Source organism: Anthonomus grandis, chromosome 15 (assembly GCF_022605725.1).
Source record: "Anthonomus grandis grandis chromosome 15, icAntGran1.3, whole genome shotgun sequence".
NCBI lineage: Eukaryota > Metazoa > Arthropoda > Insecta > Coleoptera > Curculionidae > Anthonomus > Anthonomus grandis.
Window position 1 is genome coordinate 3,443,428 of NC_065560.1, and position 16,704 is coordinate 3,460,131.

General features: G+C 29.2%; 1 protein-coding gene across 2 annotated transcripts; it reads left to right on the forward strand.

The window, feature by feature from the left end:
- The first annotated feature begins 6,722 nt into the window (after positions 1-6,722).
- On the forward strand, positions 6,723-13,623 carry LOC126745262 (probable pseudouridine-5'-phosphatase). Of its 2 annotated transcripts, none has more exons than XM_050453021.1 (3): positions 6,723-6,967; positions 12,716-12,934; positions 12,987-13,623. In XM_050453021.1, exons 1-3 carry the CDS (start codon positions 6,895-6,897, stop codon positions 13,418-13,420), a joined length of 726 nt encoding a protein of 241 aa, XP_050308978.1. In that variant the 5' UTR covers positions 6,723-6,894; the 3' UTR covers positions 13,421-13,623. The 2 variants fall into 2 exon arrangements, with proteins under 2 accessions (XP_050308978.1, XP_050308979.1); XM_050453022.1 differs by lacking the exon at positions 6,723-6,967 and adding an exon at positions 7,196-7,359.
- The last annotated feature ends 3,081 nt before the right edge of the window (positions 13,624-16,704 follow it).

Consider the following 16,704-nt stretch of genomic DNA (forward strand, 5'->3'; position numbering starts at 1 on the left):
AATCATTCTAATTATTTTTTTAAATTTATTCCAGGCATTAAAATATTTTTGCATATATTTTAGAGATTTCTCGTAATTTTTTTTATATTGTTTAGTCACTTAAAATTATTTTACTGCAGAAATTTAACGACTTTTTATTTTTTTTTAAGAACGTAAAGGATTTTTTTTATTTTATTACAGAAATTTCAGTTTTTTTCCAGGCATTCTAAATAATAATTATTTTTTTATAATAGGCATCTTTTATGTTTTCCAGGCCTGGAAAACTTACAGGCATTTACTTGATAAAATTTTCCTGGATGAAATGGTCGTTCTAACTTAAAAAAACAAATAAAATTTCTAAATAAGCTCATAAATTATCACAAAATATCGTTAACGTACGTACGTCATGTGCATGATCAATAATTTTAAAATTAATCTTTTTCGCTATAAAATACTTTCATCGTTAAATTTCGAACAAAAACCAAATAACCTACCTCCATTTTTAGATACTCTAGTCATCAAAAATAATATTTAGGTTGAATTTTATATTTATATAAAAGAAACAAATACTCTTAGATATATCCCAAAAAAATATAAATAAATAATAATAATAAACAAAATTTATTACTTTTCATAAACAAGTACAAAATACAATATAAAAATTTAGAAATACACAATGTCTATGAAAAATAAAAGGCCGTGTTACGTCATTATTCTGGTACGCAGACCAGATACTGTTTAGGCGTATCTAATTTTTATCTGACACCTTATTACATTTATTACTACTCACACTTCCACTTCTAAGGGTTCTAAAGTTCTAAGGGTTCTAAAGTTCTGGAATAAATTACAAATTTCTAGAACAAATTCCTTGAAGTCAGATAAAAATACAGAAAAAAAATTAAAAAAAAAAGAATACACGAAAAGTTACTTAAAATGCCTAAAAATGCAAACATATTTGTATGAGTGCCTAAAATAATATTAAAAGTTACTTCGGATAATTGAAAAATGTGCACATCTCAAATTTCTAAAGGGTAGGAAAAATTAATTGAATTACTTGGATGATATACAATTCAGGTTTGTATGCCAGGAATAAAATTAGAAATTACCCGAAAAACATGGCAAAATATAAAAGACAAAAAACAAAAGTTTAATTATTTGTATTTTAAATAAAAATAATTTGAAAGGTTTAAATACCTAAATGACGTAATAAATTAAGTATTTATTTCAGGCAGTTGACATTATTTGCTATCATTTTCAAAAATTATTCTAATTATTATTTTTTTTAAATTTATTCCAGGTATTCAAATATTTTTACATATATTTTAGACATTTGTGACACAATTCTACTGTAGAAATTTGACAAGTCCTTATTTTTTTTTCAAGAACGTAAAGGAATTTTTTGATTTTATTACAGAAATTTCAATTTTTTTCCAGGCATTCTAAATAATAATTATTTTTTTATTATAGGCATCTTTTATGTTTTCCAGGCCTAAAACTGACATTTACATAATAAAATTTACCTGGATCAAATGTTTTTTTAAAATTTATTCCAGGCATTCAAATATTTTTAGATATATTATACACATTTGTGGGAATTTTTTTTATTGTTTAGTTATTTAAAATAATTCTACTACAGAAATGTAACGAGTTTTTATTTATTTTTTAAAGTAAGTAAAGGATTCTTTTAATTTTATAACAGAAACTTAAATTTTCTTTTAGGCATTCTAATTAAATATTATGTTTTTAATATAGGCATTTTTCATGTTTTCCAGGTCTGGAAAATAATTTTTTAGGATATATTTTTTTTGAAAACAAGCATATATTTCTGAAAATAAAGTTTACAATTAAATTTTACAACTCTAAACAGTGCATATAGCTCTGGCCTCGAGAACAGTAGAATATTCAACAAAAATTAGTGTTATTCCCAAGATAATAATGTACATTATATTACCATTACTACCACTATCACTAGTACTATTATTATACGATATTAATCCTATTTCTAATAAACTATATAAAACTATAATATACTATGTAGAAAGGAAATATTTTAATTTATTTACAAATAATTTATTTATTTTTATTTTTTTTTAATTATTAGACAATTCATTATATGTCTTAGATGCGCGGTCAATTGGGCTGTTCATTCCTATATTAGTTCTACTATATACTACTTTTTTTACTATATACTACTTTTTACTAAGTTTGATTCAGATATGGTGTTGTAGTTGTGAATTTCGTTGGAGAATGTTATACTGGAATTACATTTTAATTGTTTATTTAAGATTTTATACATTGATTTACATTGTTCAAGAATCAACAGTTTTTTCAAATTAAAAATGCCTAGTTCGCATTATTTTATGTACCTTATTTTGTGTTATTTGAACATCACTAAATTTTGTTTTACAACTTGTACCCCATATAGGTAAAAGATATATTATATATGAGAAGAAAAAGGCATTATATACATTCATTTTGGTCTTATGTGTTAAATAGCTCCTACTTTTATATATGCATGGTATGAGTGAGAGAATTTTTTGTGTAATTTTATTTAAATGCATTTGCTAGTTAAGAGATTCATCTATTTGTAAACCGAGATATTTTACACAGGATGTCTTTTCTAAATTAAAATTATTTATTTTAATGTTTATATTATCTATATGTTTATTTTTTTGCTTGAACAGCATAAATTGTGTCTTATCGATGTTTATTTTTAACCTATTAGAAATTAACCATTTATAATACAAACTTAAATCGTTATTAATTATTTCTACAAGTTCTTGCTCATTCTCCCCTATGTATAATTGTGTAAAATATCGTGTAAAATATGTGTGTAAAATATCGTGCATTTAGTTTTGCAGATTTTAGGTTTAAAACATATAATACTTACAATAGCGGCCCGAGTACCGACCGCTGTGGTACACCATAGTTGTTTGTTAATAATTCGCTGCTAATACCGCTCAAATCAACATACTGCCTTCTATCCACCAAATAAGTATTCATAAGATTTAAGAAAAGTGCCCCCAGACCCAAATCCTGCAGTTTTCTCATCAACAAATCGTGACTAACCACGTCAAAAGCCTTTTTCAAATTAATAAATATTACCACCACAATTTTTCCCTGATCTAATGCCTTTGAAATGGTACTAATAAAATCAACAGTAGCAGCAAGGGTGCTACTATTTTTAACAATACTGATCAAGCAGTGAATTTTTTATTAACAAAATTCATTGACCTTTTCTTAATAACTTTTTCCAGGACTTTAGATCAAGTGTTATTAACAGTAATAGGTCGGTAGTTGTTCATTTGTTCCTTTTTACCAGATTTAAAAATTGGAATAATTTTGTTTTTTCTTAATTCTTGAGGAAACGCGCCAGTAGTAAACACTTTATTTATTAAATTTGAAATAATACCTATAACATGATCCTTTAAATTAATTAAGTCTAAGACCGTCACTCCATCTTCACCCGGAGAAGAGTTACGTTTTAAGTCCAACAAAATCTCACAGACCTCATTTGGATTGGTTGGTTCAATATTAATAAGAGTGTCACTGCTACTTACTTCTTCAAAACCTATGTTATCATTATTTAAAATTTGAATTTCATTGTTTAACTCCTTGACAATATTCTCACCAACCTGCGAAAAATATAAGTTTAAGTTATCAGCAATATCCTTTTGCTCTTTGATTATTTTGCCGTTTATATTTAAAAAGTTTATTTGAGTATTGTTAGGTTTATTTTGACAAATTTCCACTGCCTTTTTTGATCAGTACCTGCACGATCCCACTCCATACGAAAAAACTGATTTTTCAGTGTTTTAATTTTATTATTACCTTTATTTTTAATTTTTCGAAATTCACCATTATACAATAGATTACCCGGATTTTGAATTTTTTTTTTATAAGCATCATCCCTTTGCCTCATCATTTCAAGAATTTCGCTATTAATCCATCTATTATTTTTTTTTATTTTTACTGTTTTTATATTTTGTGACTCTCTTTTAACTACCTGGATCAGTTCAGTCAAGTCCCGAAATGTTGATACAATAACAGACCTACTAATTTGACTAAATTTATATACAAATTTTTTGTAGTTTATCCAATTGATTTGATGGTTTACTTTTGGTTTATATATTTTACTATTATAATTTATTTTAAACAAGAGGCGATTATGATCAGTAAGAGAGGTGTAGTGAATGTCAACACCTTCAGTTAATATCTCTGAACCCAGGTCCGACAAAACATGATTAATTATGCTCTTACTATTTACTGTTACTCTTGTTGCATTTTCATTATTAATTGTGTTACGTATTTTAAAGTTATTTATAGTTATTAGGTTTTTTATAGTTAGTAACTAGTGTACAGTTTTCCAATAAATTAATATTAATGTCACCTACAATAATATGTTTTCTAGGATATTTCGTAAGGATAGTTTCCAAGTCTCTTAGAAACTCGATGTTACTATATGAGGGTGGTTTATATAACACACTTAATTTTAAGTCAGACTCACCGATATTTACACAGATCCAGTTTGTAGTCTTTTCTGTACTAAACCTATCTACTTGGCACTTTATAGTTTTTTTTATATACAGTGATGTTCCGCCACCTCTGCCGTCTCTGCATGAGTGTATAGCCGTGTAAGTGTCTATGTCATACAAGAACACCTCGTCCTTATTTAACCATGTCTCAGATGGTGCTAGAATATCACATGAATTTGCTAGTAAAAAATGCTTTACATCATCAACTTTGTTACGAATACTCTGAATATTCATATAAGAAACACTCAATTGTTTAAGAGGCCTAATTAGTTCTCCAGCGCAATTTCCGAATCGACTGGTATCACTTTTGATCTATCATCTTTCCTTAGAAAAATAGTTCCATCACTCATCCACAGGTACTTATAATCATGATCTTTTTTAAATGCTCTAGCCATTGTAAATAGTTTAACATTTTGTTTTGTTAGGTCATGATTTAAATAAATCTTATTGTTTTCAGTATAGCCTAGGTCCTTTGTATTTAATTCGTATCTTTTTTTTATTTCAACATTTGCTCTTTTACTCCTTTATTTTCAAAACACACTTTGATTGGGCTGTTTTTTGATGGCTCTTTGCCTAAACGATATACTGTGAGACCATTATTTCCTATTGGTACATCTAATTTTTCTCCTATTTTCTTAATTATATGTCGCATATTCTCATTCTCCTTAAAGGGAACTCCCTGTATAATAATGTTGTTGTCTAACTCGTTTTGTTCCTTTTTGTTTAGCTGTTTCTTAATACTTGTTAATTCAGTTTGCATTAACAAATTATTATATTTTTGATCCATCTCATCAAGTTTTGCCATTACGTCCGCTAGTGTGTAGTTTTAATTCGTATCTTTTTTATATTTCAACATTTGCTCTTTTACTCCTTTATTTTCAAAACACACTTTGATTGGGCTGTTTTTTGATGGCTCTTTGCCTAAACGATATACTGTGAGACCATTATTTCCTATTGGTACATCTAATTTTTCTCCTATTTTCTTAATTATATGTCGCATATTCTCATTCTCCTTAAAGGGAACTCCCTGTATAATAATGTTGTTGTCTAACTCGTTTTGTTCCTTTTTGTTTAGCTGTTTCTTAATACTTGTTAATTCAGTTTGCATTAACAAATTATTATATTTTTGATCCATCTCATCAAGTTTTGCCATTACGTCCGCTAGTGTGTAGTTTTTTTGTTGATTTTGTTGTGATATAAGTTTTTCCTGTTTATTTTTTTCTGCCTCCTTACATGACTCACAGAACCAAGGATCATGGATAAATTAATGCATTTGTTGATACATTTCATTTTCTCTAAACAGTAACAGATTTAATTAAAAAAAAACGATGGCGACTATTGATAAACTATTTAAAAGACATAACTTTAAATTTAATGTTAAAAACTTCAACATTGATCCTTTATGATCCTGTCTTGACAAAAGGCTTTTTAAAAACTTAGATTTAAGAATGATCTATCACAAGAAACTGTTATGTAATTTACCTCTAAACAGAATATTAAAATTAAAATCGTAGCCACTTAAGTTATGCCTTGGCATGTAAATAAATTTACAGAATAACGAAGTTGAATCAAATTGAAACGATGGAGAAGGGTATACTATAGAATCGCTTTAGGGCACTTACTTTGAGGAAAATCACGTAGTTAATAAATTATCTTAAATAAAATCGTTTTCTAAATTTACAATTTATTAAATAGTGACGTACAACAATGTATTTTACAACTTTATTTAATTTATTTATGTAAAATAAACGAAAGTGCAACGATCGCAATTGAGATAAAGCCGAGATGTGATAAGAGTCGTTTAATCATTAAAAATAAATCGAAAAGCAATGATGCGAGGATGTTTCCCGCGTGGACTATGTTTTATTATTTAAAAGAGTAGCGTGCGAATTTATACCCAGTGTGAACCTCAAACACTTACTTGGTATATAAATTGGACTGTCGAATGACCCGCGAGATTACCTGATTTGATGAATAAAATTCAATTTCTCGGCAAGCCGTAGGTCAAATTTAAAAACCGGAGCGTCATTTTAATTAGGAAATTTGATGCGGTTTTATAAGATATATCATATAAAAAAAAATAAGGATAAACTCGAATTAGTTTTTGATGAGCCACCCTGTATATAGTATTAGAAGTGATATTTTAATTAAAGCAAAAAAAAAACAATAGCATAGGTAAACAAAAGAAAAACCACACGTAAATCACACAAACTACTAGAGGCGGTCCATGCCATCGGTTCATGATCGAGTAATTTTTTTTTATCTTGTCAAGTGGGTTATTAAAACGTCCTTTTTCATCGGTTCTTCCATCAGTTCTTCCATAGCTATTTATATAAAGTACACCTCTAATAAAGTAGTAAGTTAAGTGGAATAGTAAAAAATGAAATTAGAATTTCCATCCGGGTTTCTCCCGGTGTCTCATGTTATTTTTGATTTAGATGGAACACTCTTGGGTATGTACATACATACATAATTTAATGATTATTTATTATTGTAAGAAATTACACTGTGCTTCTTTTAAGTAATTACAATTTATGAAATATATTTCTAATTTACCCAAATTTTGACGTTAATTAAACGAACTATTTACCTAAGATAGGCTTATATTTATATTTTTTTTGTTGACCCACAATAAGCAAATAGATATTATTAAACGATAAGAGAATAACATGCCTGGTCCTGATGGCATTAATTGGTCAAATAAGAAAACATTGTTTTGTTTATTGGAAGAAATTAATTGTTAAATTTCGATAGTGAATTAAGTGATCAGGGATGATGTTTTAAGCTGAAATGAAGTACCATAAAGTTTCCCATGTTATTTTCGACTTAGATGGGACCTTACTAGGTGGGTATGTAAAATAATAAAATTAAAATAACTTTTTATTTAGCTGCACATTTTTGGCGCCCAACATAATAGTTTCTTGTCACCTTTAAGTGCGTCACTTTTTTGAATAAATCAACATGCTCTCCACAACATTCCAGATTCAACTTATTACTTAAAAATAACTCATAATTTATATGAATCTCACCCATGTTACCTTTTTAGATTAGGTACATATATCGAAGTCATCATTTTAATTCGAATGTTGTTGTCATCTCTGTTTTATGACCTTGAATATGGGTTAGCCTTGACTTCCCTCTATATATTTCGTAATAAAGAAACTCAACAAACTTGAGTAATTTAATTCTATCTGCAGTAATGTTTCCTTCTTTGTTTTTTATCTTTTAAATGTTCATATTTCCTCTCAGAACCTTTGTACATTTATTTTTCTCTATCACTCTTTTTACCTCGTTTATGTTAGATCGGTGGATGTCTTTATTTCATTTCTTTAGTGTTGTGTAATTGGACGGTCTATCTCCCTCCCTCTCAATCCTATAATTCATCACTATTAAATTGTGTTCTTCGTCTAAAGGGGTCATCATCACTACGTAATAAAAATCACTTTTCAAGGCGATTGAGGATGTGACTAAGAAGTGAAACGAGATTTAGAAACTCCAGGTTTTATCCACTTTTTTTGACTTCATTCTTCCTCTTACTCCTACGAGTCATTGACCAGGACAATAAAATTGGGTTCTTCGTCTAAACTGAATCTCACTACGTAATAAAATTAATTTTTTTCAGGAAGAATCTGCAAGATTTTTTTACCCACGTACCGGCCTGACTCTGCCTCTTACTCGTATGACCGTCACTATAAAATAGTTTTCCTTGTCTAAAGGATCATTATATAATAAAAAAAACTTTTCCAGGCGAGTGAGGATTTCCGAAAATGTTGAACAAAATAACAAAAAAATAAAAATACTCTCAACATTTTTAGACTGTCTCATTTTTTCAGCAATGTACAGAGACCGTAAATGGATGTTTTATTTTCTTTAAAGTAAAAATATCTCTAGAAACCACTTTTTAACTTCGTGGTCTCACTTCGGTATTATAAAGTCTAATAACTGTGTCGAATTGAATACCAGAGATTTGAATGCTCTTTTGGCTATAGAATCGTATTCCCAAGTCCTTGATCTCACTAACTCGATTCAGAGTAGTACCATCAATGTTGGCAATTTTTTACATTAATGAGCGTATCTTATGTCTAATAAGCAACACTCAATAAAATGAGCTAGACACTCAAGGAGGAAATTTATAAACAATTTAAATAAAAGGAGACCCAAGTTGCCAAGTTTCCTGTGGTACACCTGAAGTATCAAAGGCCTTTTCACTGTCTGTATATATGTATAACATTCAATTGTAATATGCTATTGTATATGTTCAGAAAATACACAAATATTTGAAATTAATTTCGGAAGAAATTTTTACAATGGTATTTGTTAAACCTATAGATCTGTTGTTATTAACATCATAACATGACAAGAGTTGTCTTTAGTGCCTCAGGGTACTTGGTTTTTGATAAGGATAAATTAAATATATAATTCACTAGAAATTTAGCATAAGGCCTTGTACCTGTAGGGTTTTTTAATACTATTAAAAACATCAATTTATTCATCCATATATAGAAATAATAACGTTATTTTATGGCCAAAATGACACTCTATTATTAACATAATATTTATTTTTTAACTGGTGAAAACAACTGAATAAATAATTGTTTTAATTTTGTTATTGTATAAGAGCGAGTTTATTTTTTTTAATGCAAAACCTACTGCTAGAGAGATTTAATTAGGATAAAGTTATTTTCCAGTTGATTTTGAGGAACAAAAATTATTATCTAGAGAACATCGTGGTTTCTACGTTAAATAACTGTAATATAACATTCGAGTTATTTTATGCCGTCAGCAAAGAGGTATTAATTTTTATAAACGATTTCTTATGTAAGTAGATTTATGTAATTTAGTGTCAGTTTAGGCCAGTAAAGATGGAAAATAAGTCAGTATTCGTTTTTAGCAGAAAATGCATCTTTGGACACCTATTTTAGCGTTTTTCTATATTTTTTTTTAAATAAAGAAATTAGCCCTGGAAGTTGAAAAAATGTAAAAAAAATACTGAAATTCCCTTAGGAGAAAATGCTTATATCTTTGGAACTAAGTAAGTTAGAGACGTGAAAATGTGTACATAGATTCTCCAAATAAAATCATTGGACACCTATTTCAGCGTTTTTTCATAATTCTTTTAAAAATAAAGATATTAGCCTTGGAAGTTGAAAAAAAAATACTGAAATTCCCTCAGGAGAAAATGCTCATATCTCTGAAACTAAATGAGCTAGACCCTTGAAAATTTGTACATAGATTCTTCTAATAAAATCATTGGATACCTGTTTCAGCGTTTTTTTATATTTTTATTTTGAATTAGAGAAATTAGCCCTGGAAATTGAAAAAAATAAAAAAAAATACTGAAATACCCTCAAGAGATAATGCTTATATCTCTAGAATTAGGTAAGTTAGAGATTTAAAAATTTGCTCATAGGTTCTGTAAATAAAATTATTGGACACCTATTTCAGCGTTTTTTCATAATTCTTTTAAAAATAAAGATATGAGTCTTGGAAATTAAAAAAAATAAAAAAAAATACTGAAATTCCCTCAGCAGAAAATGCCCATATCTCTAAAACTAAGTGAGTTAGAGACCTGAAAATGTGTACGTAGATTCTTCTAATAAAATCATTGGATACCTATTTTAGCGTTTTTCTATATATTTTTTTTGAAATAGAGAAATTAGTCCTGGAAGTTGAAGAAAAATTAAAAAAAATACTGAAAGTCCCTCAGGATAAAATGCTCATATCTCTGGAACTAAGTAAGTTAAAGACTTGAAAATTTGTACATAGGTTCTCCAAATAAAATCATTTAATACCTATTTCAGCGTTTTTTTATTATTTTTTTAAAAATATTGATATCAGCCTTAGAAGTTGAAAAAAATAAAAAAAAAATACTGAAATTCCCTTAGGAGAAAATGCTCATATCTCTGGAACTAAGTAAGTTAGAGACTTAAAAATTTACACATAAGTTCTCTAAATAAAACTATTGGACACCCATTTCAGCGTTTTTCCATAATTCTTTGAAAAATAAAGATATGAGCATTGGATGTTGAAAAAAAAATACTGAAATTCCCTTAGAAGAAAATGCTCATATCTCTTAAACTTAGTGAGTTAGAGACTTGAAAATTTGCACATAGATTCTTCTAATAAAATCATTGGACACGTATTTCAGCGTTTTTCTCTATTTTTTTTAAATAGAGAAATAAACCCTGGAAGTTGAAAAAAATGTAAAAAAAATACTGAAATTCTCTCGGGAGAAAATGCCCTTATCTCTGAAACTAAGTAAGTTAGAGACTTGAAAATTTGCACATAGGTTCTCCAAATAAAATCACTGGACACCTATTTTAGCATTTTTCCATAATTCTTTTAAAAATAAAGATATCAGCCTTGGAAGTTAAAAAAAATTTAAAAAAATACTGAAATTCCCTCAAGAGAAAATGCTCATATCTCTGGAACTAAATAAGTTAGAAACTTGAAAATTTGCACATAAATTCTTCAAATAAAACCATTGGACAGCCATTTCAGTGTTTTTGCCTAATTCTTTAAAAAATAAAGATATGAGCCTTGGAAGTTGAATAAAATTATGAAATTCCCTTAGCAGAAAATGCCCATATCTCTAAGACTAAGTGAGCTGGAGGCTTGAAAATTTAAACATAGATTTTTCTAATAAAATCAATAGACACCTAAAAATAATAATAATAATAATAATAATAATAATAATAATGTATTTATTTAGCTAGTACCTATTTCAGCGATTTTCGATAAGTTTTTAAAAAATAATGATATCAGCCTTGGAAGTTAAAAAAAAATTAAAAAAATACTGAAATTCCCTTAGCAGCAAATGCCCATATCTCTAAAACTAAGTGAGTTAGAGACCTGAAAATTTGCACATAAGTTCTCCAAATAAAACTATTGGACACCGGTTTCAGCGTTTTTCCATAATTTTTTGAAAAATAAAGATATGAGCCTTGGAAATTGAAAAAAATAAAAAAAAAATACTGAAATTACCTCAGCAGAAAATGCCCATATCTCTAATACTAAGTCAGTTATAGACTTAAAAATTTGCACATAAATTCTTCTAATAAAATCATTGAACATCTATTTCAGCGTTTTTCCATATTTTTTTTTTGAAATAGAGAAATTAGCTCTGGAAGTTGAAGAAAAATTTAAAAAAAAATACTGACATTCCCTCAGGAGAAAATGCTCATAGCTCTGGAACTAAGTGAGTTAGAGACTTGAAAATTTGCACATAGGTTCTCCAAATAAAATCATTGGATACCTATTTTAGCATTTTTCCATAATTCTTCAAAAAATAAAGATATGAGCCTTAGAATTTGAAAAAAAAAACTAAAATTCCCTTAGCAGAAAATGCCCATATCTCTGAAGCTAAGTGAGTTAGAGACTTGAAAATTCAAACATAGATTTCACCTATTTCAGCGATTAGTTAGATGTTCTGAACTCGTAGATTTTTTTTCTAACTTTTAATAACTCATAACAGCCCTCCCTGTATACGGATCTTCTTTAAAAACTATATAGCTCTTAAGCCTCCATTGAACCTTTAGTCCTTAAAATATAAAGTTGTTTAAAGCTTTTAAATTTGAGTAATTGCGTTCCAAAGAATTTGACATTATGCCCATTTTTTCAACAATGTAGGTACAGATCTTGTCTTACAGAGACTCCTGAAGCATCAAGAACTCATAGTATAAGTTAGGTTTAAAGTCTTAAATCCTGGACAGTCATGAGGGGACTTAAAATAGATCGTGGAATGCACAAGACTTACTGATAACAAAATTTCCTGGACTCCTAGAATTAATTTTCAAATTTTTCTGGCTCATAATAGTCTTCCCTGTATCTTCTTTAGAAGCCATACAGCTTTTAGGCCCTCATTCAGTCTTAAGCCTTTAAAATTTGAAGTCGTTTCAAGGTTTTGAATTTGAGTTATTGCATTCCAAAGAATTTGACATTAATCAAAATAATACCATATTTGACTACCGAATGATGGGGTAAATAAAAAACACAAAATCTCACTTTCGGGGATCCTAGACACATATCCTATTCTTCTATAGACTTATCAAATTTCTTTCTTTAATATGGAATCTGTAAAAACAGTAATTACGAGAAGGCGTTTATTTCAAACTAGAGATATATCTGGTAAAGTTTTACAACTCGTAATCATAATCAATCTAAAGCACCTACAATAAATTCATTATTTATATGATACATAGATACAGAGAAGCTGTACCGTGAAGCGTTATATTACGTGTCAAGCCTATATGACAAGGATTGCACCAACGAAATCGTCCTTAAGATAGCTGGAACCCCCCAACCGATCACAGCGAAAATTGCCATAGAAGAATTGGAGTTGCCCATAACCAACGACACCTTTTTGGGCCTATACAACGGTTATATCCACGAAAAGTTGGGAGATTGCGACCTTATGCCAGGTAACCTCTCAATTTAGCTCTGCACACATAATTGTTTACTTATTCCTTTAAGGTGCCAAGCAAATCATCAAACACTTTCACGAGAGCAACGTTCCAATGGCAGTAGCGACGTCATCGAACAAAAAATCCGTCCAAATAAAAACGAGAAAGCACAAAGCGATATTTCAGCACATGGAGCACTTCGTGTGCGGCGATTCGGATCCGGAAGTGAAAAATGGAAAACCCGCTCCGGATATTTTCTTGGTGTGTGCCTCCAGGTTTTCCTCCAAACCACGTCCGAGCGAGTGTCTAGTGTTCGAAGATTCACTTAATGGTGTTAAGGCTGGAATAGCAGCTGGCATGCAAGTGGTAATGGTTCCAGAGCCACATGTACCAATTGAGTATGGGAATTATGCTACGTTAAGGATAGAGTCGTTCGAGCAGTTGGATCTGCAGTATTTTGGTTTGCCTTCTGTTAGTTTTGATATTATTAATGAACATTTTTAAGGAGTTAGTGGGGGATTAGGTATTTAAGAAATGTATGCTTTTGACCACCTAGGGGTTAATATGATGTTTATATTAATTAGTTTAAAAATAAGGAAAAGTGATCTTATTATAGCATGTTATTTAAAATATATGTGGCTTATTTGCAGTTAGATAAAAATACATAAATGAGCAGAATTGCTTATAAATAAATGGTTTATAACTGATTTATCGGAGTTTGCTGCTTCATTCTTTAGAAAATAATAAATGAAGATCAGGTGTCCACTTAAGTTATCCATATGTAGTCTCTAGAATTCTAATATTAAACAAGAAAAAAGTGTGTTACCCAACAGTCTTAACAAAATTAAAAAAAGGACAACTAATAATATATTTGTATGACTCAATTTCTCCTTGGTATTCCACTCTCTAGTAGGTGATGACCGACTCTACTAACTTTTTGATGCGTGTTTCTACTTATGGGATTCGTCAGATCAAGGCAACCAGAAAATCTCTTTTCTTTGTTTCACCAACTTCAAAAGTTGGACCCAACGAGTAAGTTTGTGATTGCTCCCTATGAAAATTTGTTATAACTTTTTTGCTAATATAGCTAGAAACGTAATTTAAAAAGCATTCGCTAACCAAAAGACTGCGGCTTATTTTTTGTTTCATTAAATTTTCGAAAGAACTATTACTTTTTGAGATATCTTTATAAGTTGAACTCATCGGATCAGTTTCCGATTTATGTCTAACAAAATTTGTTGTTACTATGTTGCTAATGTAGCTACAAAGGTGAGTTAAATACCGTTTGCTAACTAAGAGCCAATTGCTCATTTTCTGTTTTAATCAATTTTTGGAGAAACTATCACTTTCTGAGATAACTTTAAAAGTTGGACCCGACGACTGAGTTTGTGATTACTCCTTAATAATATTTGTTACAACTTTTTTGCTAATGTAGCTAGGATAGTGAATTAAAAAGCATTCGCTAACCAAAAGTCAGGGGCTCATTTTCTGTATTAATAAATTTTTAGAGAAACTATTACTTTCTGAGATATTTTTAAAAGTTTTGTCCGACGAATGAATTTCCAATCGATGTCTAACAAAATTTATGGCTACTGTTTTTCTAATGCAGCTAGAAAGGTAAATTAAATACCATTCGCTAACCAAGAATCAAGAGCTCATTTTCTGCTTTAACGAATTTTTTGAGAAACCATTACTTTTTGAGATAACATCAAAAGTTGGACTCAACGAGTGAGTTTGTGATTGCTCCCTAATAAAATTTGCTATAACTTTTTTGCTAATATAGCTAGAAATGTAATTTAAAAAGCATTCGCTAATCAAAAGGCTGCGGCTTATTTTTTGTTTCATTAAATTTTTGAGATATCTTTAAAAGTTGAACTCATTGGATTCTCTTGGTGTTGTATTGAATATGGATGTTAATACTTGGTGGGGTTTGTCAATGTTGATCAGACAGATGGAAAGGCGTCAGATTTACTACATGGAATTTTTTAGTTAAAATTTCAAGGTGATAGAGGCATTTTGCTATTGAGTTCGGCACCCAAGCAGATATTCGAGAAATCCAATGATTTAGAAGAGTCCAATTATATATTTGAAAAGCATTATTTCTTCTCTATCCTATTTTGACGATCGAAAGTCAATTTTAATAAAAAGACTCTAATTATAATTGAAATCTATTCAATGGACGTTTTTAGTTGCAAACGCTAAAATCGATTTTTAATTCTATGGTGATAGAGGCATTCTGTCATTGAATTCGGCACCACAGCAAATATTCATGAATGATTAAATTCATATTATTTTTTCTCTATTCCATTTTCAAAAGGAATCTAAACTCCCTCTTAGTCAATTTTTGCTAAAACCAAGTACCCTTTGTTAATTTTCTACTCACCAAAGGACCCTATTTTTTTTCCATTTAAACGAATCAAAAATTTCCTTAATCTAAAAATCTTATTTAGGGAAACGTCAACGGGCACACGGTGCGGCAGCAACTTCGAAACGAAATAAAACGGGCAGAGCTTGTGCTGCTGAAACTTAAAAAAGTTCTGACACTTTTTATTACATAACTGACATCTAATATTTCTCTGAAGAAGCGAGTAACAAAGGTTTACGAGCTCACTATAAAAGTTTCGAAAACTCGGATTAAAAATTCATGCGGCTTTAGCGAAAAGTTGCCGACAAACAATGTTAAGTTTGACCGATCAGTTTGTTGGGCGCCAAAAGGGTGCTCATATATTAAATTATTACGTCAGAAATTATTTAAGAAAAAATATTTTAAGTTATACCTATTTTAGCGTTTTTCTATATTTTTTTTGAAATAGAGAAATTAGCCCTGCAAGTTGAAAAAAATGTAAAAAAAATACTGAAATTCCCTCAAGAGAAAATGCTCATATCTCTGGAACTAAGTGAGTTAGAGTCTTGAAAATATGCACATAGGTTCTCCTCATAAAATCATTGGACACCTATTTCAGCATTTTTCTACATTTTTTTTTGAAATAGAGAAATTAGTCCTGGAATTTTAAAAAAATTAAAAAAATATACTGAAATTCCCTCAAGAGAAAATGCTCATATCTCTAGAATTAAGTAAGTTAGAGACTTGAAAATTTGTACATAGATTTTTCTAATAAAATTATTGGACACCTATTTTAGCGTTTTTTTATTTTTATTTTTTTTTTAAATAGAGAAATTAGCCCTGGAAGATAAAAAAAATGTAAAAAAAAAATTAAATTCCCTCAGGAGAAAATGCTCATATCTCTGGAAATAAGTGAGTTAGAGACTTCAAAATTTGCACATAGGTTCTCCAAATAAAACCATTGAACACCTATTTTAGCGTTTTTTCATATTTTTTTTAAAAATAAAGATATCAGCCTTAGAAGTTGAAAAAAAATTTTAAAAAATTCTGAAATTTCCTCAGGAGAAAATCCTCATATCTCTGGAACTAAGATAGTTAGAAACTTGGAAATTTGCACATAGGTTCTCCAAATAAAATCATTGTATATCTATTTCAGCATTTTTCCATAAATTTCTTAAAAATAAAGATATCCGCCGAAGAAGAAGTGAGTAACAAAGGTTTACGAGCTCACTATAAAAGTTTCGAAAACTCAGATTAAAAATTTATACCACTTTAGCGAAAAGTTGCTAACAAACAATGTTACGATCAGTTTGTTGGGCGCCAAAAAGGTGCTCATGTATTAAATTATTACCTCCGAAATTACCTAAGAAAAATTATTTTAAAGTATATACTCACAATTATATAACTCACAATTTATTCAATATAATTAGTGTCATTCGATCTC